We start from the raw sequence: 24,947 nt of genomic DNA on the forward strand, positions 1-24,947 counted from the left end.
GGGATCGAGTCGGAGCTCAGATGAGAAACCATATAATATAGAGTTGTCATTGCAGCCAACTGAATTCAAGACCCTATTCGGAAGTTTGATCACCTTTTTTTCAACATACTGATACAAAAATAACTATTTCCTCCACCTACTGTCTAAAGTACTTACTTACTCCCTGAAACCTAATACTAAAGTGTCACTTTTTCGCTCTCGGTAGTAAAAAACAGAAAAACTCCCTAGGGAGTAAAAGTGACTCCATTTAAATAACATGGGGAGCATCTCTATTTTGAAACTTACATTGTAATAGGTTAGAAGGTCTAAGCTCAGATGAGAAAGCATAATAGAGGTGTCTGTCATTGAGTCAACTGAATTCAAAACCACAACCAGAAATTTGATTAACTCATGAAATATATGTTTGTATGATAATTATTATATTCTTAATATTAGTAGACAATAAAAATTTATACAATTTTAAAATATTTTATTCTATTCAAAATACCAGCCAACAAATATTTTTGATCTGCAATTCAAATCTGAACCGCGTGACCTGGAGCCAGCCATTTTTGGTAGCTGCTCAGCTGATATAATTGTTACAACTTTTGCCGATAGATAGCGCAATCGGCAGTGCCAATCAGACGACCGGTTTTTAGGTTTTAGATTTAGGTTATGTTGTTAGGAATCATTGTCATCAATACGTAAGTTATTAGAATGATTTTATTTGCAGTTTCTATGAAAAAATGTAGATGGAGGAAAAATGTTGTGTACATCACGAGCGAAAAATAATTTTTCTCCCTCAGGAAAATTGCTGCCCTCGGCTTCGCCTCGGGCTTCAAACTTTTTCCCACAGGGAGAAAAAGACGTACTTTTCACTCTAGATATACAAATAACTATTGTTTGACTTCTCTGTTGCTTTTCTAGCCTTATGGTCAATTTAATGAATATTGAATCTTGAATCTTGCATGTACAACCCCTTGTTGTTGAAAACAAGTTCTTTGAAACTTATCTCACCAACTCATACTGAAAAGTCGTACCACGGAATAAGGAAACCAGTACTCCGTGGTCGTACTGTGATGTGTACACCGGGTTGCCTATACAACCCCTTCTGCTTGCAGGATACTCTGCACTGAAGATTGCTGTAATACTAACGATGCTTGATTATCACACTGAATATAGCAGCTGTGATCGAAGGAGAGGGATCTGAGGGTTTCGATCCCCACTCAAAATCATTATCACATCTAAATATTTATCACTACATTTTATTTTATTATTGTGACTGAAAATATTGCAATTTGTTGTGTTAGCTTCATAATTATGTATTGAGCTAACAAGATTGCTGATGATGTCCATATGAGCTTTTTGCTTGTGCGTCGGTAATAAGCAGTGCAGATGAGATGATCAAGTGTCCATGACTACCGGCGGGACTCGAACCCACGACCAGGTAGAGCTAGCAGACTAAAGCGTGCAACACTTTAGGCTATCTACACACACATCGATTTTGTTCGTACGATATTTTGCCGTCCTTATAAATTTTATTGGATTAAACAGATGATGTTTGTCAAGTTCCATTTAATCTGATAGAATTCATAAGGACTGCAAAATATCGTACAAACAAAAATCGATGTGTATGTGCAGGGCTTTGGTCGTATCGGCTAACCTGGCCGGCATGACTGACATATTTCTAATCATTCAATAAAAGTAGGCTGCATCCCTTATTGTTCCCAATTGGATTCACTTGAATATAAGATTTAACAATTTGATTGAGGAAATGAACAATAATATGGAAATGCGATAACAATGGACGCAAATGATAACTATAATTCACTTTATTGTACAACTCTCGCCTCGGTATTTTATAATAAATACTTGAAAGAAATTAAACTTGCAGCGTCTATATGAAATAGCTGCAGCTTGTATAGTTTTATAATCATATGAAATCATGACTATTATATTCAATCATTTTACTATTCAGAGATGAAAAATTTTTCATTTTGATTTTTACTATCCTCCTCATTGATTGAACAACAGTTGAGTTGTAATGACATGAAATTGACACTCTTCCAAGATGATCTTGGTTACAAGTATTTTTGAATTTCCATTATAGGTTTCCCACAAATATCCTATTATATTAAGCGAGAAATTTCTGTATATCTGTTTATATTTTTATAGGCCTATCTGGTCATCTTATTATTTATGTTCAACGGATCTCGAAAACGGCTCTAACGATTTTCACGAAATTTGGAACATAGTAGGTTCATGATATGAAAATTCGATTGCACTAGGTCTCATCCCTGGGAAAACTCGCTGAAGGACATTAAAAGGATAATAATATTATTCATCCTTGGAAAACAGATGATAATTTCGTCGTCTGTCGAAACAGAAGATGCGTGTGTGGGAAAGAGACAGAATTATTTCCAGCTATGTAATCAATCAGCGAGAAATATTATCTAAAAATTTCAATCGACTTGATCAAAATAATCTGATTTGTTGACATGACATGATAGAGTATATCATAATTTTCAAAGTTATTCATTATTTGACAAATTTAAGTAATTATTGAGTGTCATTTTGTTATTCAATTTGGTTTGTAAATAATCTAAAATAATCAGAACTTTTTTTGTTTTTAAATGTTTGGACTGAAAATTGAACCTGAATTCAAGTGTATGGAACATAACCTACTTTCTGGACCATTTATAGTGTATAAATCAAAAATTCAGGGAAGAAACAGTGGGCTGTGCCTGTTAGTCCTTCCCCAATCATTTTAAAGAATTTTGTTCTGTTCATCAATAGTTTATAAATAAATAACGAGCGAAGCTCGGTGCCCCGATATTTGATATGAAACTATTTATCCAAGTTCCACAGAAACTTTCTTCTATCAGCCTGAAATAGTTAGCTAGTGTCTCATTGATTGTTATTGTACTGGAGTTGATTATGAGCTAAAGTTGGTTGCTACTTGTGTGTTTGACGTATCAATAAATGTTCTAGTACAACTTCAATCAAGACAGGAATTGAGTGGGAAGTAGAGACTTGTTTGACGTCATCCGCTCCACGAGGATCGCAATCAAAATAGAATTATGATGGCTGATACACAAACTCTTGTCGAGATTGCATCGCGGCGTATGGACAGATTCCTCTCAACATGTTCCCATATTAACCTTTGTTGAACGAAAGTATTATATTGAGAGATGCGTTATTAGGACTTATGTCCGTGGGGAAAATAAAAAACGAGCTGACGCCAGCATGAATGGTGGAGCGCTGAACGGGTTTGAGATGATTGATGAACAGGAAACTCTGCACAAGCCGATCCAGACCGAAGGTTTTTCCACTTTTCTCTTCGTTCGACTGGATTTACTGGAGAGTCAATTTGAATTTCATCAACAATATAAGTATTATTGATAACTTGACATCGAATCCTACCCGATCTCAGGGATTCGAGTACCAACAGCAATGGAACACTGACAAACCAGCATTCAAATAATCGGATATTTTGTTGTCGAACTCCCAGGACGGTGAAGATTCTGAAAAACTCTGAGTATGAGAGTATGAGATTCCACTATATGGTCGGATAACAACCATTCCAACTGATTGATTTCAAACAAGATACGTATCGTAATATCATACAGAGTTGGTGAACATTGAATAAATAGCTCAATATTTTTCTCACAAGCATTATTATTATTAGCGTATGGCTTTGAATGGTGGGGAGACCCAAGGGTAGTTCCACCTCGCCATATATAGTACAAATTTCCCTAATGGGAAACCGGACACTAAGGTTATAGTGAGCACAATACTTTAAATTTTCACTTTTCACTTCGGAATAAAGTTCATTTTGATGTTAAAAAGTCCAAACATATACAAAACTAAAACAAAACACAGAACCACTAAGCCAAATTAGAAAATATTGAATTTAGACAATAAATTTAGAGCCGAAAATTTATAGCACGTTACAATTTTGCCATGGCAACCATATATCACAAGCATAATAAAACAAAACGTTTCATTAGGGGATCTTATTCGTATTAAAAAACGCCTTTTCTGAGGTTTCAAAGTTTTGGTCCGCCATCTTGAATCCGTCATTTTGAATCGAACTTAATTCTTCAAATGGGAGGAAGGTCATGTAATAAATGATTTCGATACAGAGTACCAAAGGCAAACGAATGATGGAAATTACCATTTGGAGAAATTTCAGAGCTCAAAATAAACCTGTGTCAAAGTCCTTTCAAGCACTGTGTCAAACACTTTCTATGCTTATAGAAACAGTAGGAATGTAGAGTAGGAATGTGGAGAATATTGATTCAAATGATATTGTCATAGAGAAACAATAGCATAAGTAGATATCCCATTGTATAGGGCCTTTATGTCGCAACTCTTACTGTTATCTCAAGCCGATAGTTCATGCAATTCTTTCCTGTGTGACACTGGTAGTCTCTCATATTGTGCCGCTTATACACTCCACCCCAACAAAACAGTGAAATTCGACAATAATCAACAGTAATCGGCTTGAGATAACAGTAAGAGTTGCGACATAAACGCCCTATACCATGGGATATCTACTTACGCTTTTGTTTCTCTATGATATTGTTCAACAGAGGAGGAGCGAACTCACAGACGGAAGTATATAATAGATTGAATCCATCTTAATATGAATTATGATTCTCAGAACCTTAGAGACAAAAGAATCACTTTTCTAATTATCTGCTCAAAAAACCTCCCAAGAGTAGGTCCTATCCATTAATTTTAAATGCTATATTTCACTTTAAATCCATCTTTGGACTCGAATCAATTTCCTGGAAGTGATCGTTTCAAAGAAAAAGGCTCAGTGAAAACGTTGCAATTGCGATCATTCAAGTCTTCAATAAACTTGAATTTTTCTCCTTCCATGCTACCAATAGAAATCAACAGCCCTCTCTAAGCAAAATCCACTTTGAAATCATGAACGGTACAAGATTGATAAATTGAAAACTCTTCTGAGAAACTCCAATTCCATGTTCAAAAGCTGCTTTCTGCGTGAATGACGGAAGATATTGCAACGCAACGAACTGACAAGCTTATCAATATTTAATCTCAGGAACTTTTAAGTTAAAAAAAAACATTTTTAATTGGAAGCTTTCTGATATCTCCGACATCATTCTACCATAACTAGACTTCTATCACTCATCTCTTTGGAGATTGTCTCCTAGAAACTTACAGTTTTGTATGGAAAAGTGGGATTGAACTAGTAATATTGCACGTGTACTGTTCACACCATATTTTCAACTGTTTTTTATTCTATAATCATTCATGTTGTATCCATTTTTATGGTCTGTGTGCTTAGATAGATTAAATTGAATTGGAACTTGTATTCTGACATAATGACAATAATGATCAATGAATATTTATCTACATCCGTAAATCCAATAAAATTGATTCCTGTATTTTTCAGAGATATCATCCCATGTTCACGGGAGTCGGCATATGTATGGTCAACCTGGCAGATGACATGCAAGAGTATGTGAGAGGCTTATTCATTGCTATGTAAGTATGATAATAAGTTAGAATATTGAACATTTTCCTCAACGTTCAATGTAAATTTACAGACTTTGAATCAAACTCATTCATTTTTCTAAAACTGATAATACAGATATAAAATAATTTGATCTTTAAATGGGCAGTGAAGCCCTTTTTCGCAATACTTGATGTGATTACATGTCTGATTCAACTAGGTAATTGAATTAACTATTTTCTATTTTTCAACAAGTTCTGATTATTCATTCCAAACGACACTTATTTGATTAGCTAAATCTGATTAACAATCGAGTGTAGTACCGTAAAGTATACAGTACAGTATATATTATAGATTAAATATATAGATCATTCGAGCATGGATAATGAAGATTTTCTGAACCCTTCTCTGTTTGTCAATTGTTTTCTGTGAAATTGAATCTGCAACGCTGAATGATTGCGATTGGCCAGTTTGTTTTCATCCGCTCTAATGAAACAAAGGGATTTTTCGGAACCGACGCCAAACAGGATTGAAATTTTAACTTTGTGCAACTAAAACGATTCAAATTCATCAAGCCAGGCTGTTCACAGCCGGAATACGACTACTCGATATCGGCAATTTATATGACAATTTTCGTATGCAAATTGGAATTGATTCCAGTCAGGTATGTCTGACAGTTTGTATATATTAAAAGCACTAATTCACAAAGGATAACGAAGTTTGTGACATTGTGATGAAAGGTAGAAACTTTAATTCTGTTACTTTCCATCAATTCTATATAATTTGTACATTGTAATAATTGTTTCACAATTTGGATCTGGCGGCGATGTCAGTGAGATGTTGCAAGCGAGAAGCAGTTGTGCAGTTGTGCTTGTACCTGTAGAGGCAAATCGTAGAGGAAACCAAGGATCAGCCCGGACTGTAGTGCTACGAGAAAAACAATTAGAAGAATATTGTATTACATACATCTTTTGAAGGCTGAGATATTCTTTTTTTAAGACTAATTGCCATGAATGACAAATGTTTAATATAAAGTCTCTTTCCCTGTCCCTTCCCTTGTCCCTTCCCCTGTCCCTTCCCCTGTCCCTTCCCCTGTACCTGTCCCTTTCCCTATCCCTCCCCTGTCCCTTCCCCTGTCCCTTTCCCTGTCCCTTTCCCTGTCCCTTCCCCTGTACCTTTCCCTGTCCCTTTCCCTTTCCCTGTCCCTTTCCCTGTCCCTTTCCCTGTCCCTTTCCCTGTCCCTTTCCCTGTCCCTTTCCCTGTCCCATTTCCCTGTCCCTTTCCCTGTCCCTTTCCCTGTCCCTTTCCTGTCCCTTTCCCTGTCCCTTTCCCTGTCCCTTTCCTGTCCCTTCCCCTGTCCCTTTCCCTGTCCCTTTCCCTGTCCCTTTCCCTGTCCCTTTCCCTGTCCCTTTCCCTGTCCCTTTCCCTGTCCATTTGTCTTGCACATTATTAACACTAAAAATTAAATCCTCTAAATTCACACATTCTTCAAGTTTCCTGTGCATAATGATGTTCTAGTTTAATGGTATAATCTCTGGATTGTCCAGAGAGTCGAATATCTCTCAAAAACTCCAACTTTTTCTTATCAGATGATTCATCACTTTAGAGAGAGTTTCTCTCTTTGGATCTAATAATGTCATAAACTTTCATCGCTTCCATCTCATCTCTCTCTGTCTAGTTCTCCTTTCTAGATCTAATAATAATCTATTCAATTTATTCATTCATTTCAAGACCAAGGGCATTGCACTCAAATCAGTCTCCACTACTATTTACAATCAAATTGACCAAGTAACTAAACTTGTGGAAATACTACAGCAATAATGTGAATGCAGCTTACACAAGTTATAGTATACAAGTTATATGTGCAGAAGGGTACATTTGCACAAGTAGTATACGAAAAGTATAATAATTATTAAAGACAAGTAAATGAAATATGAGTATTGGAATAAAGAAGCATCATAATACTCTTTTTTCGAAAAGTTTTATTACACTCTCCAATGTTTGTTTGAGAGGTTCAAACATTGAAGAGGTATAAACATTAAGGTAATAAATATTAAGGTGATAAACATTCAGATGTAAATACCAGACTGCTATGTCGTAATTTAGTTGTGAGAAAGTGATAAAATAACAGATTAAAAACATAAATTAAAATTATAAGTGTATGAGAAAAAATAATGTAGAGTATAAAAGCGATTCAGATATGGAAGTTGAAGGAAACTAAGAAGAATCAAGTATTACATAGTATAATGCCGATTATATTACTTCAAACACCCGCTGTTAGATACTGAAACTCCCATTCGCATCTCCCATAATTTTAATGGTGGGAGTCCAAACATTCTGTCATATTAGCTTAGCAAGCCATGGAAAAATATTTTGAAATGGCGGAAAACAATGAATGACTGTCTATTCAGTAAACAGTTGCAGAGCAAACATGGCCGGATCGTGTGGAGACTTTGGCACCGGATTCAGGGTTCAAGGGCCACACAGATGGAGTGAAGCACATAACCGGCGCAAAAATAGGCACTAACTGATAACGGCGTTTCCGTCCTTTATATTCGTGAAATACCGTACCATTCGAGCTAGTTTTATCTAGCATTCAAATCTTATGAACGACTCCTGGATATTTTCATTCTTCCGGCTTTTCTCTCTTCTACTCAGTTTTCCATTTCCATTTGTAGGTCCCCGAGGAAAGTTGTTGTAATCGGGTCCTGGTGAAAATCTTGCTTCACTTTGAAATTTTCTTCATTCTCTCTTCTCCTGGAAAATAACTAAATTTTTTCAAGCTCTCAGTGATTCATGAAGTTTGATATTAGTTTCTAATTCTGTGTTTTATCCTTATTGATTAAAAATTTCCAGTTTATCAATTTCGGAGATATAAGAATTGAGCTATAATTCTCTGCAGTGGAAATATAACCTATCTTTTAGCAATTTTACAATCTATGGAATTAGGGAGTACAACAGTTCTGGGCTAATCCTGTTGCTCTCACCCAGCCATATATCTATATTATGAATATAAATCTCAGTAGGTACCCTTTTGAATTATTTTGTCACAAAAAGTTTGTTATCTTGTTTTTGTTGAGTCAGTAATAATTATTTAGTTTTATTAAAGAAACGGTCAATTTAAAGAGTAGAATTTTCAATCAATTATAGAGTTTGTCTGTCCTTCACATTTTCTATTCATATTAAAAGAAGCCCTAAAAAAAAGATCTATATTATGATTTGTAATTGTATTCATAAATGGATAAATGAATATCCAAGCATATTATGGTTGTATCTTTACGTGATCTGACGTACACTGTTTGAATCAATGTGCCTAGAATACATTAATCAAATTTTTTTTCGTTAGGGCTACTTTTGAATATAAATAAAAATATAAATCTGAGAACCCTTTTTAAAATATTATTTTGTTACGACACGTTTCGTCTATATAATGCCATTATCAAGTCAATAGGATAATATAGCGGAACGTGTCGTGACAAAATAATTTTAAAAAGGGTTCTCAGATTTATATTTTCATTAATCTATACATTATTACATGTATTCCAGTACTATAGGTACCTATAAATAGAAATGAAAATCTCAGTACCCTTTTTGAATTATTTTATCACAACATGTTTCAACATTCATACCATTTTCGAGTGAAATCACTCAGATTTTCATTTCTATTTATATTACAGGTAGCCCTAAACAGAGAAGAGACAATAATAGATACCTATTCTATAGGTACCTTGGTTTGAATTATTATTCCAAATGATTACGACCTATAAATTTATGATTATCTCTTTGAATACGGTACGGCACCTAATCACGATTACACTGTAGCTTCTATTTTATCGTTGAACGAAATATCTTAGTCAACTCGTTTTATAATTTCGTTTAATTACTGCATCGACACTATATCTATGCCCTTCATGAGGATAATTTTCCAATTATTGTTCGTGAATGACTAACCTCATCTTGGACCTTATTGGCAACCTTACCTTGCATTATCATCACCTTAATTTGGATGAAAAATAGCACAAGGATTACCTTATTATTTCATCCATCAATGTTTATTCATATATTTATTCATTAGGTTAGCACAAACCTAATACAATGATCGGAGAGGAAAAACAGGATATTGCCCAAAATTTCTTCAATTCCTGATTTAGTTTCAAATTGTTCGGATATTATACATAGGTTAATTTCAATTCCTACACACAATCTGAGAATATAAATTAGAATGAAACAAACAATTCTAAATTTGGATAGATAGATGATAAAACTTTCGTAAAAACATTAATCAAAATTTAAATACACAAAATAAAGAATAAAACCACTTAAATTTTGAGATCGAAAATATCACAAGAAATAATGTTGTTGCATATTAGTGTATCTTGGGTTGAATCAATATGATAAAGAACGCATCTCTCTCTGTGTTGAATTTAGGAGAGTGTGTAGTAGAAATCTTGGGTAAAATGAAGGTGATGGAGAATGCACAACTTTCTGAGTTAAATTCAGGAAAGCGTGCATTGAAAATCTTGGGCATATCCTTCTGTGTTCAATTCAGGGAAGCTTATGGTGGAAATCTTGGGTTAAATCAAGCTGATGAAGAATTCATCACTTTCTGTGTTTAATCCAGGAAGTGTGCAGTGGAAAATCTTGGGTTGAATCAAGGTAATGGAGCATGTTTCTCCCGCTGTGTGCAGGCATTGTATTAATAGTTTACAGAGAGCAAGCGAGCGACGCTTTGACGAAAGTCAGCTAACACACAATAGAGATGAGCAGGCAGCCTGTTGCCTGTCAAGAGTCGTGAAAATGTTATATCGATTCGGTTCGGTTTGTGTATGACCGAAATAGGAACGACAAGCGGCTTGACGACTGTCGCACGTCTGTCGCTGTGTGGAAGCTCTCCCTCTAGAACTACATGCCACTTTCATCGAAAACACTGACAGCTGCTCTTCCGGGCATTGGTTTGCCGTTTGACGAAGCTCGACGCTCTAAACTATAGTGAGGTCCACGTTATAATGGCAGTGGAGGAAGATGGGAGTACAGCGTTGTCGATTCTCGATGCTTTAATCTATAGTAAAATCCACGTTATAATGGCAGTTGAGAAAGATAGGAGTACAGCGTTGTCGATTCTCGATGCTTTAAACTATAGAGAGGTCCACGTTATAATGGCAGTTGGCAGTTGATGGTAGAACAGCGTTTCCGATTCTCGATGCTTCAAACTAAAGTTTTAGTTTAACTAAATTTATTCAAAAGACCAGCTATTCAATGAGTTCGACGTGATGGATCCAAGACAGCTTTACTCCAAGGAGATACTATGCAGATTACACAAGAACCCAACAACATTTCAAACCAGAAACCACAACCACAACACCAGATACAGGAATCTTCTCATCACCAGTGTTGCAAGGAAGGCACTTTACCAGAAACATTTCAATAATTTAGCACCAAAATCATATAATCTACTTCCTGCAAACTTGAAACAGATTAATCACCCACAGTACACAATTGGTTGATGAGCAAAGGAAGACAGAACATAGAAAACATCATTTCAAACAACATCTAACCATCTAATGACTTACTAAACACTAACTTATTAATGGTGCGCACAAAAAAAAAAACAAACAAAACCTACTCTAGAACATGGTACGCCATATTGGAGTAGGTCAATTCCCACACAGAAAAATCTGGTGTGGTACACTCACACAACTTTCCTTGCTCATTGAACTGGGAGCCTCATTCTTAAACGACAATAATTTAGAGAAATAACATAATGACGATTGGCGGCAACATAATTATTTGAAACTACGATCAGACTACTGTATATGTGTGTATATAATTGTTTTCAGAGTACTTTTTCCTTTGTGTAAATTGTGAAATCCGATGATTCTTTAAAAGTCGTCAAAACAGCTGTTCTACAGATGAAATATCTTGACTATGTGTTATTTTTATAGACTGCTCTACCTACCTACCTCATGCATGAGGGGATGAGGTTACAAAGTCCATTTCTCAAGGATGGGGTGAACCCTCCATTAGTTTCCCAGAAAGAAGACTCATGCCAATTGATGGAGCTGATAAATAACTATACAGAGTATGAATTTGAAATAAATCAGTCGAGTAATTTTTGAGAAAATCGTGAAAAACATGGTTTTTCAGTAATTATCCGCCATTTTTCTCGAGAATATTACGCAGCTCCTGCAATTTTCCTAGAGATGAGACTCATGTCAGTTGATAGGGCTTATAAATAGCTATCCATGGTATAAATTTGAAGAAAATCGTAAGAGCCGTTTTCGAGAAAACCGTGAAAAACATGGTTTTTTAGTAATTATCCGCCATTTTTCTCGAGAATATTACGCAGCTCCTGCAGTTTTCCCAGAAATGAGACTCATGTCGGTTGATAGGGTTTATAAATAGCTATCCATGGTATAAATTTGAAGGAAATCGTTAGAGCCGTTTTTGAGAAAATAGTGAAAAACATGGTTTTTTAGTAATTATCCGCCATTTTTTCCGCCATCTTGAATTGAATTTTATTGAATTTCTTATTGTCGGGTCCTCATGGAATAAGGACCTTAAGTTTAAAATTTCAAGTCAATCGGTTAATTAGGAATGGAGTTATCGTGTTCACAGACATACACACATACACACACACATACACACACACACACACACACACACACACACACACACACACACACACACACACACACAGACCAACACCCAAAAATAATTTTTTTGGACTCAGGGGACCTTGAAACGTATAGAAACTTGAAATTTGGGTAGCTTAATTTTTTTTGGAAAGCAATACTTTCCTTACCTATGGTAGTAGGGCAAGGAAAGTAAAAAACTAAACAAGTAGAGGACAAATTATAAGAATTTTTGTAACTAACTATTGTATGTAATTGTAATTTATCTAATATTTTGTGTAATTGATGAAGTTTCAGTTTTTTTTGGGAAATAAACATTTTTTTTTATTAAAGTGAGGTTCACGTTGTAATGGTAGTGGAGAAAGATGGGTTAGCAACGTTGCCGATTCTCTATGCTTCAAACTATAGTGAGGTCCACGTTATAATGGTAGTGGAGAAAGATGGTAAAACAGCGTTGCCGATCCTCTGTCTTTTATAGAGGATAGCTGATACCTGTACATATGATGTAATATTTATTTATTCAATAATACACAAAACACAATAATCATAAAAATGATTGGAGAAGGACCAACAGGCATAGCACAAAACTGTTCCTTCCCCGGATTTCGATTAATACTCTAGTCCAAGAAGTAGTTTATGTTTCGGTAGTGGAGAAAGATGGGAGAGCAACGTTGTCGATTCTCTAGGTTTTAAACTATAGTGAGGTCCACGTTATAATGGTAGTGAAGGAAGATGGGTGAGTAACGTTGCCGATTTTCTATGTTTTAAACTATAGTGAGGTCCACGTTATAATGGTAATGGAGAAAGTTGGGAGAACAGCGTTGCCATTGCCTCTGTCTTCTATGGAGGATAGCTGATACCTGTATATATATGATGTGATATTTATTTACTTAATAATACACAAAACAATTCATAAAAATGATTGGGGAAGGACCAACAGGCACAGCCCAAAACTGTTCTTTCCCCGAATTTCGATTAATAAACTAGTCCAAAAAGTAGGTTATGTTTCATTCACTTTTGTCCAACTTAAGTCTAATTTTCAGTAAAAACACTTTGAAAAATGGATTCAGATTGTTTAAAAACCATATTCAATAACGAAACTACACTCATTAATCACTTAATATTTCACTAAAATATTGAGTTACTTTGAAAAATTTTGATACACAAAATGAGAAACAAACTCATTTGTTAGAAACACAGCTTATATTATCTGTTCATTCCTATTTAAAATAATCAATTACATTTCATTCGTCAAGAGAATATGTTTTCCAATGATCAAAATAATACATTTTTATAATCGAGATGGAACATTCTATTAATTACTCACATTTTCATATTGTTTGAGAACAATCTGCCAACCTTTTGGAGCTTAATTTTACCTTATGAATTCATGAAAATATTCATGAACTTATTTTACCTTGTGGAAATAATGAATATTTCTACATTGTTGGAGAACAATCTGGCAACCTCGCTTAGCTGAAAAGGGATAGCACTATCTGCTTTGTCGAATGATAGACAAGGATAACAACACCAATGTTGATCAAATACTGCCATATTAAGTGGACCTTTCAATGGACGCTCGGTGTTCGATCGGTCGCTAACTGAACGTTTTTTTTGTACACATCTGTAATCCTTGGCGGCTGTTCAAATAGACGCTTGTTTACGTTCGTTACGAGAGAAGAGTCTCATTCAGACGACATGAGAGATCCATTCACTGGTTGTGTAGATGCTGTTGGTACAACATCAGCTTCTCATGATAGTTATTATTCAATGATGATTAATGCTTTCATGTAAGTAATTTGATAGGGTTACTTGAAAGTTCAAATACAAAGGATTAGATGGGAATTGGTGAGAAATAGCATTCATTCAGATTCTAATCGATAAATAATTGAACAAAAAGTTGAATACAGTAGCAGAAGTCTTCGGGGTGGTTTAAGCACTTTACTTTAGATTTTTGTCTAATAATAAATATCGGGGCACCGAGCTTCGCTCGTTATTTAGCTATTGATAAGCAGAACACAATCCTTTAAAATCATTGGGGAAGGACTAACATGCACAGCCCAAAACGTTTTCTTCCCCGAATTTTCATTTATACACTATAAATAGTCCAAAAAGTAGGTTATGCTCCATACACTTGAATTCAGGTCCAATTTTTAGTCCAAACATTTGCAAAAACAGAAAATTTTTAAATTGGATTGTTTGAAAACCAAATTGAATAACAAAATAACACTCACTAATCACTTGAGAATGTAAAATAATTATTAACTTTGAAAATTATGATATTTACTCTAATTTAGAATGATATACCATGACATGTCAACAAATCAGATTATTTTGATCAAGTCGATCAAAATTTCTAGATAATTTTTCTCGTGAGATAAGCTGATTGATTGCAAATAGTTTGACAGCTGAACATAATAATTCTGTTACTCTCCCACACAGGCACTCCCATCTTTCGTTATCAACAGACGACAAAATTATCAGGTGTTTATCCAAGGATGAATAATTATTATCCTTTTTATGTCCTTCAGCGAGTTTTCCCAGGGATGAAACCTAGTACAATCGAATTTTTGTATCATGAACCTACTATGTTCCAAATTTCGTGAAAATCGTTAGAGCCGTTGGACAAAAATAACCATATAAATAACCAATGAATAACAATATAAAATAACCAAATATATACAGAAATTGCTCGCTTAAAATGATAGGATCACAAAGAATCTTTTGAGTTGACACATGATAATGGAATAAATACTCGATACTAGTAGTGTCTAAAATTAACAATATGAGGGTGCTAGTGATTCGTTGTATTCAATGCTTCATTTATTATTTAATGACATCGATCGTTCAAGCACAATATTTCGATTCTGAGTTGATTTATAATTATAATTCATTGTTGTAATATTATTCCACAATCCACATTTATCGGAGAGTTGCACATTGCATCTCACTGATCAATGTGAATGAGGATCTCAATTCAAGCTTTAATCTACTCCATAGCACTCATCTGTCTAATCCTACTAATAGATGGTTAATTGGTCTCCATAGTGCTCTTAACTTTAGAACTGGATTGGACTGATTTGAATCGAATTGAACTGGATCTTGAACTAAATTAGACTTTGTGATTGAGGTTGTGAATATTTTTGAAAATTGGAATTGATTTAATTTGTCATAAAAAGTTACAATCAGTACTTATACTAAGAATATAATAGATACTATAAATAATACATAATGTAGAAAGTATGTAGTAATAAATGAATTTATATAAGAAGGCATTACTGGCATAAGTGGAAAGGTTTATAATTTGGATAGTTGAAACAGTCAGAGTCGGGAGAGATCAGGACAGTTCATAATTATTAATTATTTTATTAGTTTAATTATTTTAATTAGTTCATAATTTGAGTATTTTATAAAATACTATTTTTTTCCAACAATTGAATAACTGTGTCAACTCGACACCGATCGATACTTGGTACAGAGTCCAATTCTAAGAATCAATAAAACCGTCGAAAACTTATTTCTATAGTTTGTTCTTAACATCTATAAAATACAATTCAACATGGATCTAATAGAATTGGCAGTTACCAAGGAACTTACAAATAGTGATAACAATATCTTTCACAACTCCACAGAGAGCTCAATCACGGGAAACTGAATTCTCATTTTCCCAATTCCATGTTTTGAATGTGCGTTGTTGCAGTGATTCTCCAGATACGGAGTGATATCCTCCATAATTCTATTGGAAGAAACTATTATTTGTTCTTCATTCATAAACTTGCTCCATCAGTCTACTTCTTTCCAGAGCACACTCCAAGTAATGAGTTATTGGCAAACTGATCTTTATCAGTTTTGTTTTCTCTCTGTTTCAAAAAGTCTCGCATCAGAAACTTGTTTCCACTCAGTCTTTCTTTCGCTTCACCTAGGAGAAATTGCATCAAATCAAACGGAAACTCCTTCTCAACAATATTTTTCTTGTCTTTATTGCTCAGTTTCCTTCAGAGCTATGATTCCTTCATTCTTTGTTTATTTCTGAGTACCACCAATAATTTCTGAGCGTCGCAATATTCAAACTTTGTCATTTGATCGAGACTCTACTTGTCAAAGTGCAACTTGATTTTCGAATAAAAGCTTCTCAGAGTGGGATCCAATTTTCAATGAAGAGACAAAGTTTTGATTACCCTTCAGATTGGTAATTTCATATTATATAGAAATTTGAATGGATGAATAATGAAAAAGCCATTATTCACGGAGGTTTTGATGACCTGGTATTGTATGATTTTATTGTAACTGACAAATGCGAAACATTTAATGTAAAATGTACATGCATGATTAATATTATTATTATTATATTATTATTATTATTATTATATTATTATTATTATTATTATTTCGGAGGAAGCTTCATCATACTCCTTCACTGTGGGTTGTGTGGCAGAGAGGACCAGGAGTCCTAACTCCGCCCTAGTAAAAGCATATAATCAATCAATCAATCACTCTTAGAAACACTTCATTCACACGGGATACTTTTTAAATTAATAAAAAAATAAAGAAAATCTTGAAGTACCCTTTATTTTTTTAAGGACCTTTTATTTCAAAGTTTAAAAAAAAAATGAAGGGTACTTCAAGATTTTTTATATTGTTTTTATTAATTCTTTCACTCTTGTATTTATTATCAAATTTCGCAAAGCTAGGAGTTTTGAGGTCAGGAGTGGAAAGAAGTAAATTATCTTCACTGAAACCAGCGTGACAAGGAACTTTCTCGTTACAACGATGATAATGATAACTATGATCCTTCGTGATTGATTCTTTCTCCCACGATAAATTATACTAAATAGCGAAAGTATATCAATATTATTTTTGGAGCCTCATTCGTTTCACTGAAGCATTGTATTTCCATTAGAAATATTCAATTTTCAACTTCCCGAAGATCAGATAGAATGTAAAACATTAACATATACCGTATGAACTCCTGACATTCGGCAAGTCATTCATTTAAAATGAGTAAATGGCTCCCGATTGAACGCTGGTCGGGTAATTCTTGATCGTTAACACTCAGATATGACCTTCAAAAATCACTTGTCGAACGTTGGAAGCCTATTCTGATTCATGTTACCTATTTTGGACTATGTGTAACTTTCACTAAATTTGGGAAAGGAATAGTACAAGGTTACCTTATTTTTTCTCTCCTTATCATTGATGTACTTATTGTATGAATCAATAAAGAATAAATATATGAATCATTATTATTAGATGAGCAATGCATTTCTTCTTTTTCTTTTTTTCCTTCTTCTTCTTTTTTTTACCATGGAATCGGTCATTAATGCTTCGAATTACAATCCGATTTTCTGTTAACTCAAGCCGATTACTGTTCGACTACTGACTACTGTCTATCATTACTGTTTTGGCTGGGGTGAGAGTGTGAGAATTGTACAGGTGTATCCAATACAGGGATCCAAGTGTGGTTATTATTGGTATCGTTCCCAGCAAAATGAAAAATAGTTATCATATTGTTGATATCATTTTCTGTTTAATCTCTAGTTCACAGAGATAGTAGATACATTGAGTTTATGGAGATAACGATTTATGAGCTCGAGGGGATTGGATAGGATAGGAATAATGCATGATTATTTCATATGAAGTATATCACGTTACGATTATGTTGTGTACGTTCATATTGTCTTGGATAATGCATCAGACAAGTGATGAATACTATTCTTTACAGCCAGATAAGTATGAAATATACCAACTACAAAATGTACTAGGAGATCCAACGTAATATCACTTGAATATAATGTGATAGCCTGATAATATAATGCAGGAATTTGTAGTCGTGTGAAAATCTTGTTTCACTTACAGCCTAGTCAACGCCCATAGAAGCATTTCTGGGGACCGGCTTAGCAGTTTATTCGCAGACGTGACTCATTTTATCTCTCCCTCAGGATTCATACGCTCCAGAATTCCCGCCACGAGGCCAGTGAAAATGCCTTGCAAATATTAATTAATATTCCGCTCAACTCACACGAGTCGCGCATCCAATATTCTAGCTCAATAATTTGTACATCACAATGATCGATAATCGTGATGGTAATAATAGATATGACCCTATCAATTCCGATGATGACAGCTAGGAAAAAATTCCCCATTTTCTCGTTAGAAGCATTCGCAATGAAACTGGATGTAATGAGATCCACTCATGAAGCTATTTGTGGTTAACAACAGCTGTAATCCCACGGCATTGGATTATTGTCGGATAACCATGGCACAGAATAGGTACAGAATGGAAACTGTCAATCAAACGCCTATGTAACTAATTATTTTCACATGGTTCAAATACTAGACACCTCACGTGACCTTGGGAAGTTACAATCCTGGTCTTCTGATTGGCTCGCGGCAGTGAACGAGATCAATTGATCCGGATCAGTAAAGTGTTCCGAACCTTCCATCAATACTATACAATGCGGAACTTCCTAACAAGATGGCGAATTTTTGCGCCAGGGTACTAGCCGAGTTTCCATACTGTATGTATACTGTGACCATGGTCTCATTATCGTTATTCTCCCCTTAGACAAAGAAGCTCTTTTAGTGGAGCGTTAAGTGTTGCTCCATGATTGCCAACTATTGAAATTGCTTCAATAATCATGATTCCCAACTGAAGGGCTCAGAGGGATAATGCACATAGTCCAACATTTTCAAAATTGAGAATTTCATTGCAGCAGTTGGCTATCATCAGGACCTTCCATATACTACCGGACCTGAGCCTAGAAAAAAATCGCCGGCGTATATATGGGGTCTTATAGGAATTCCTACTAAGAAAAAATCACTAATCAGTTGTTAGAGAGCGTCCCAGTTTATCGAAATCTCAGTTCGTCTAGTTCCCGTTAGAAATATCATTGCCAGCGACCACTTACGGCTTACGTTACAATCAAGGATTAGGCTATAGCCATTACCGACTGACATTCAGCTGCTATTTACAATGGGCCCGTTCTGTGTACATGGAATGTGGTAAATTGTCCGATTCACAATTTACCAAGTGAAAAGTTCCGCGTTCCATGGGAGAAATTTTGACAGATTCTGTTCCAGAAACCTGTTCCAGTTCCAAGATCCTGCCCCACAGTCGAAGTGTGGTAAATTGTCCGACCTGGTACAGTTCCAACTATCTGAGCTCTCATTGGTCGATTATTGTAGTCTGCTTGCTTCTCTGCACATGCGCTGATAGTTTGTTCACCATAGCATAGCATAGAATACATAACCAACAATATGATGTTTGATAACCAATCATTAAATGGAATCTTCTCGATAGAAAATTTGAGAGTAATGGAATAAAAGAAATTTACACTTTTCTAGACGGTAGGTTTGTAGAACAGCCTTTCTTCATTCACGCAGCTAGTAAACGACACATTCTAGTGTAAATCAACTTTATATGTGCGAGCCAAAAGTTTGAACCAACAATTTTGAAATGGCGTTCCATGGGAGCATTTTGCACTAGTCACGTGATGGAACAATTTACGATTGGAACTGGAACGATTTACTGTTCACAGAATGTACACAATTTGTTATGTGTAATAATATTTTATTTGAATATCCTCTCCTATCGTCGATATGAAATGAATATTATATTGCCATCTTTTACGTGGTCTGCCAACCTCTCTCTTGCCTACTGGCTGATTATTGAAAATTTTTAAGGAAACCTCTCAGCAGGCATTCTTTTGAGATGCTCCTTCTATTTATGCCGATACTGCGCCACTCTCTCATTCAGATTGAATACATTTAACTCACTTCTAAAATCCTCATTCCTGTTATGATCTCTTTATACTATCTACTTTTAACTCAGTCTACAGACTTCCCTTTTGACACTAAGCTGTGCCCATGGCAGCAGAACTCTAGAAAAGTGATTTATTGGCACCCTGTTGATACTCTTAGATTTACTCACTTTTGGTCAAATTATGAGATCGATATCTTGACTTCTCCTTAGCTCCACACTTCGACTTTTGAGAAATAGAGGGCATTCTTATCGGAAACGTTTGAAATCGTCATTGAAGTACAGAAAGACTTCATCATATTTTCCGAGAATGTTTTCGCACAGTTTTCGAAGCTTCGTTATAGCACTGATGATAAAGAATCTGAGTTGATTAATAATTTCCAAAATCCAAGTTGCAGAGAAACTTGTTTATTTTCAACTCAGTTCTAATTAGTCCGGCCAGATTCACGTAATCATTTTCTGTTGTTAATTAGCCTTTGTTTATCATCTTTCTACGAAATTCACACTCACTATGTTTCTCTCTCTCTCTTACCCTGTAATCATTTTCCGCTGATTGCCGTGAGTAACTGGAATTGTTTGTAATATCAAACAGTCCTTGGGAACAACGCTCCTATCATATTTCTTCTGAATCATGAAGGAGTTTTTTTCCAGCACCAAATTCTCTTGCAACACGAAATAGTTATTTTTATATCTAGAGTGAAAAGTACTGTTTTTTCTCCCTGAAGGAGAAGTATGAAGCCTGAGGCGAAGCCGAGGGCAACAATTTTCATGAGGGAGAAAAAACATTTTTCACTAGTGATATACACAACATTTTCTCCTCCACCTACATTTCTATAAAAACTGCAAATAAAATCATTTTGAAAAACGTACGTGACCAAAAAAAAGGTTAAAACATAATCTAAAAAGTAAACAGAAACAGCTGGCTCGTAATCACAGTTCTCCGCCGACAGCGCTATCTGTCGGCAAAGGTTGTAACAACAATGGCCGCCACAACTAAAGCTATGATGAAGTTCCCGTTTCAAATTTGATTAGTTAATGAGGAATATTCGTTGGCTGGTATTTTGAATAACATGGAATAAAAAATTTTATACATTTTTTTGGTATAGTGATATGTAGCTTGTAATAATTTTAGAAAACATAAATTTCATATTATATTGATGAAATGTCTGGTTGAGGTATTGAATCAGGACCTCCCAAATTTAGGTATTTAGGAGGTCCTGATTAAATTTAGTTGATTTAATGAATACTCTATATGCTTCCACATCTGAGCTTAGACCTTCTAACCAATTTCAAATGTACGTTTTTAAAATAGAGATGCTTCCCATGTTATTCAAATGGAGTTACTTTACGCTCTGGTGAGTATTTCTGTTTTTTAGTACCGAGAGCGAAAAAGTGACACTTTAGTATTATGTTCCAGGGAGTAAAGTAAGCACTTTAGACAGGAGGTGGAGGAAAATAAGATTTTTCGTCAATTAATACGTTGGCTGAATTCTGCAATAAATATGATTGGGTCCCTCTAAAAACGTTGCAACTGACAAAATTTCATTAAGTGATGTTTCAGTGTAAAAACGTTGTAGAATGATTTTCTACCTAGTAGTGACAGTTGTGGTTGATAGTTCGCACTATATTTTTATAAAAAATGTGAATGTTTTGAAAATATTGACGACCTGACTAGAAAGAGAATATAACACTACGAGTCTTATCAAGAGATTAGAAAAGCAGAGTTTTAATGATATATATTTATATGAATATGAAAATATGTTGAACTGGATACAAATTCAGAGTAATAACATAATGATTTCAAGACGTTAAAGCGTGCTCATGGAAAATTCTCAACTCTTTCGCAATAAACTTATCATGAAATCTGGAGAAGGCGCACTTTTCATCTGACTCCATTAGCGTCCATGAGCTACGAGATTTGATTGAAATTTATTGCCTAACTCTTCCGTGAGTTATTTACCTCCTCGTTCCTCTTTACTACTTGACTAATCTTTGTAAGGGAGCGAGATGAACAGATATGAACTTGAAAAGTAATTTCTTCATTTCCATGCTTTCTGATATGGAAATTGTCTACTTCTTAAAACATTGGATACTAAAATCATTCTTCATATAATTTGGTTCACTAATATTTTAATTGGCTCTTCATAACGTAGTTTGGTTGACGTTTCTTATGTCAAATACTGACAACAACGAAATTGGGGTAGAAGAAAAAATGATATCTTGGATACTCTAGGTTATCAATATTCGAACTGTCCCGTGCAATGAAGAGTGGATAACCGTGGAACTTCACAAACAGGATTCAAGAAATCGTAGTTATCTATCAATATCCATTGAGACAAAATAGGAAATTGAGGAAGTTTTGGGCAATAGCCTGTTTTTTCTATTCCGACTATTGTATTGTTTGCTCTAATAAATAGATACATATCAGTCTTTCGGGAGTATACAGCAATACGAGAAAGTATAGTTTTGAATAGAGGTATAGAGTTCCAGCTATCTAGAGATTGAGTGTTATTATGAGATTATTAATCAGTAGTTTTTAGTGACTTTTCAATTTGAGTTTGAATTCCAATTCATCCACAACACGATCAAAACACAATAAAACGATTATAAAAATTGATACTAACACAATAAAAAGAGACAATTTGCTACGGTATGCTAGGAAAAAATGGACGGATAAAACATCTTGCTATGATTTCTATGTAATAGGCATGACATATAAAATGCTACAAAGGTTTTAACCAAAGTACGAATTTTTAATTGGTAATTGGCATATTTCTGATCAACAAAAGTACTGCTCTCTCACAGGTCTGCTTGTGATTGGTTAGATTTTCTGTATCTGTATTCCTATTGGCTGATTTCTGATCAACAAGATTACTGCTCTCTCATTGGACTGCTTGTGATTGGATGAAATTTCTGTATCTGTACTCCTATTGGCTGATTTCTGATCAACAAAATCACTGCTCTTTCATTGGTCAGCTTGTGATTGGATGAAATTTCTGTATCTGTACTCCTATTGGCTGATTTCTGATCAACAAGATTACTGCTCTCTCATTCGTCTGCTTATGATTGGATGAAATTTCTGTATCTGTACTCCTATTGACTGATTTCTGATCAACAAAATTACTGCTCTCTCTCATTGGTCTGCTTGTGATTGGTTAGATTTTCTCTATCTGTATTCCTATTGGATGATTTCTGATCAACAAGATTACTGCTCTCTCTTTGGTCAGCTTGTGATTGGATGAAATTTCTGTATCTGTACTGGTATTGGCTTATTCCTGATCAACAAAATTACTGCTCTCTCTCTCATTGGTCTGCTTGTGGTTGGTTTGATTTTCTTTAACCGTACTGCTATTGGCTGGTTTCTGATCTACAAAATTACTGCTCTCTCATTGGTATGCTTGTGATTGATTGGATTTTTTGTATTTGTATTCCTGTATAATTATTGTATAATTATAAACCCTTTATAATTGTATAATTTGTGATTTGCATTTAAGTAATCACAATTCTCATGGAAATAATTCATGAGCCAAGATTAGCAGCACAAATGATATTTATTCCTATCCAGTCTGACTTTGAATAACAATACTTGAATAAAAATTCTGTATCTTTATGCTATGGGCTGATTTCTGATCAACATAAGTACTGCTTTCTCATTGGTCTGTTTGTGATTCGTTAGATTCTCTGTATCTGTATTCCTATCGGCTGTATAATTATAAGCCCTTTATAATTGTATAATTTGTGTTTTGAATTTAAGTAGTGGAAATTTTTATGGAACTAGTATTCATAAGCCAAGATGTGCAGCACAAGATGCTTTTTCTCCCTATTCAGTCAGTCTGACTTTGTGAGAATCAAGCAGTAGCCCTTCTGATATCAGTCTTGGCAACACATCCATGAAACCTCATCTCGATTCCATATGAGCTTATCGCATTATAATTAAAGCTTGGAGCTGAGAGAAAGGATAGCATACAGAGATTGAGGCAGAGAGAGTGAGAGAGAGGTGGCATACAGAGATGAGCTCGTTAGTGGAATTGACTCGGAGCCAAAGTTTCTCAGCAGAGCGAAGCTTGGCCGGCTGCTTGCTTCATATTATACAACTTGAAAACGTGAGAAAAATGATGAAATCTTTCCCTCATACGAGCTTTAAACTCAAACGGTTTTGTGTAACTGACAAATTCAGAGCACTTTACTGGGCTCATCATTTTGATTTGAATTGAGATTGTCAAGTTGTATTGATAATACTCTCGTAATTCATTTCATCTGAGTCAGCTGAGTTTTCAAGTCTCTCCTTCTGAAATCTAGATTCACTGTAATCTCAACTTCTTGTATTCAATAAAAGTAAATTCGTATGGCTTTTGTTGATGGGGAGTCCCTTGCGGGAAGGTCCCACCGCCTAATTTAAGCCGTCAATGAGCCTTACGAATGTCATACTTCAGCCGGGACCGACAATTTAACGTGCCCATCCGATAACACGGGAGTGATCTGGTTAAAAAACTTTTGGTTATGAGAGGGATTGAACCCGGGATCTCTGTGCTGCTACGCAAGCACTCTATCCACTAGACCACGGATCACTCAAAGTATCCACTACAATCCGTTTATCGAAACTACCAAATTTAAATTCAAATGTTCAAATCTTTATTTTAAAAAATAAACAATAAAATACATCTCAATATTGTTTCCTAATTTCTAATATGTGTTCCCTATAGGCTTCCCTGTGTGGGGACACTTGAATATACATAATAAATAATAATCAATTATACACATTTAAATATCATATCATGAAGAACATAATTGAATATGATATTATATTGGAATGAATCAATATGTCAATTTTTAATCATTCTTGCACACATACACAAAACTTAAAACTATATACGGAGTAGTTGCTGTTTTTTTTCGTATTTAGTTCAATTTAATTCATAGTTAAATGTTTCGTTTTATTTTTCAAAGTGCTGATGTAATTAAACCATAAATAAATAAATGCGCTTTTTTGAAGAAAGACACAGTGATTGAAATTTAATACTGTCTTACTGTTTACGCATACCGTACGGGATTTGTGAGTTCAATGATCGTTAACTGTTGCAGCGTTCAT

General features: G+C 34.9%; 1 protein-coding gene across 1 annotated transcript in view; it reads left to right on the forward strand.

Moving 5' to 3' along the window:
• LOC111050764 overlaps window positions 1–24,947 on the forward strand; it is a 116,182-nt gene that overhangs the window by 40,172 nt on the left and 51,063 nt on the right. The window contains exon 2 of the mRNA XM_039426423.1: window positions 5,408–5,499. Within this exon, the coding sequence (XP_039282357.1) occupies window positions 5,408–5,499 (92 nt within the window). The remainder of the gene's footprint in view (window positions 1–5,407; window positions 5,500–24,947) is intronic.

Source organism: Nilaparvata lugens, chromosome 4 (genome assembly GCF_014356525.2).
Source record: "Nilaparvata lugens isolate BPH chromosome 4, ASM1435652v1, whole genome shotgun sequence".
Taxonomy (NCBI): Eukaryota; Metazoa; Arthropoda; class Insecta; order Hemiptera; family Delphacidae; genus Nilaparvata; species Nilaparvata lugens.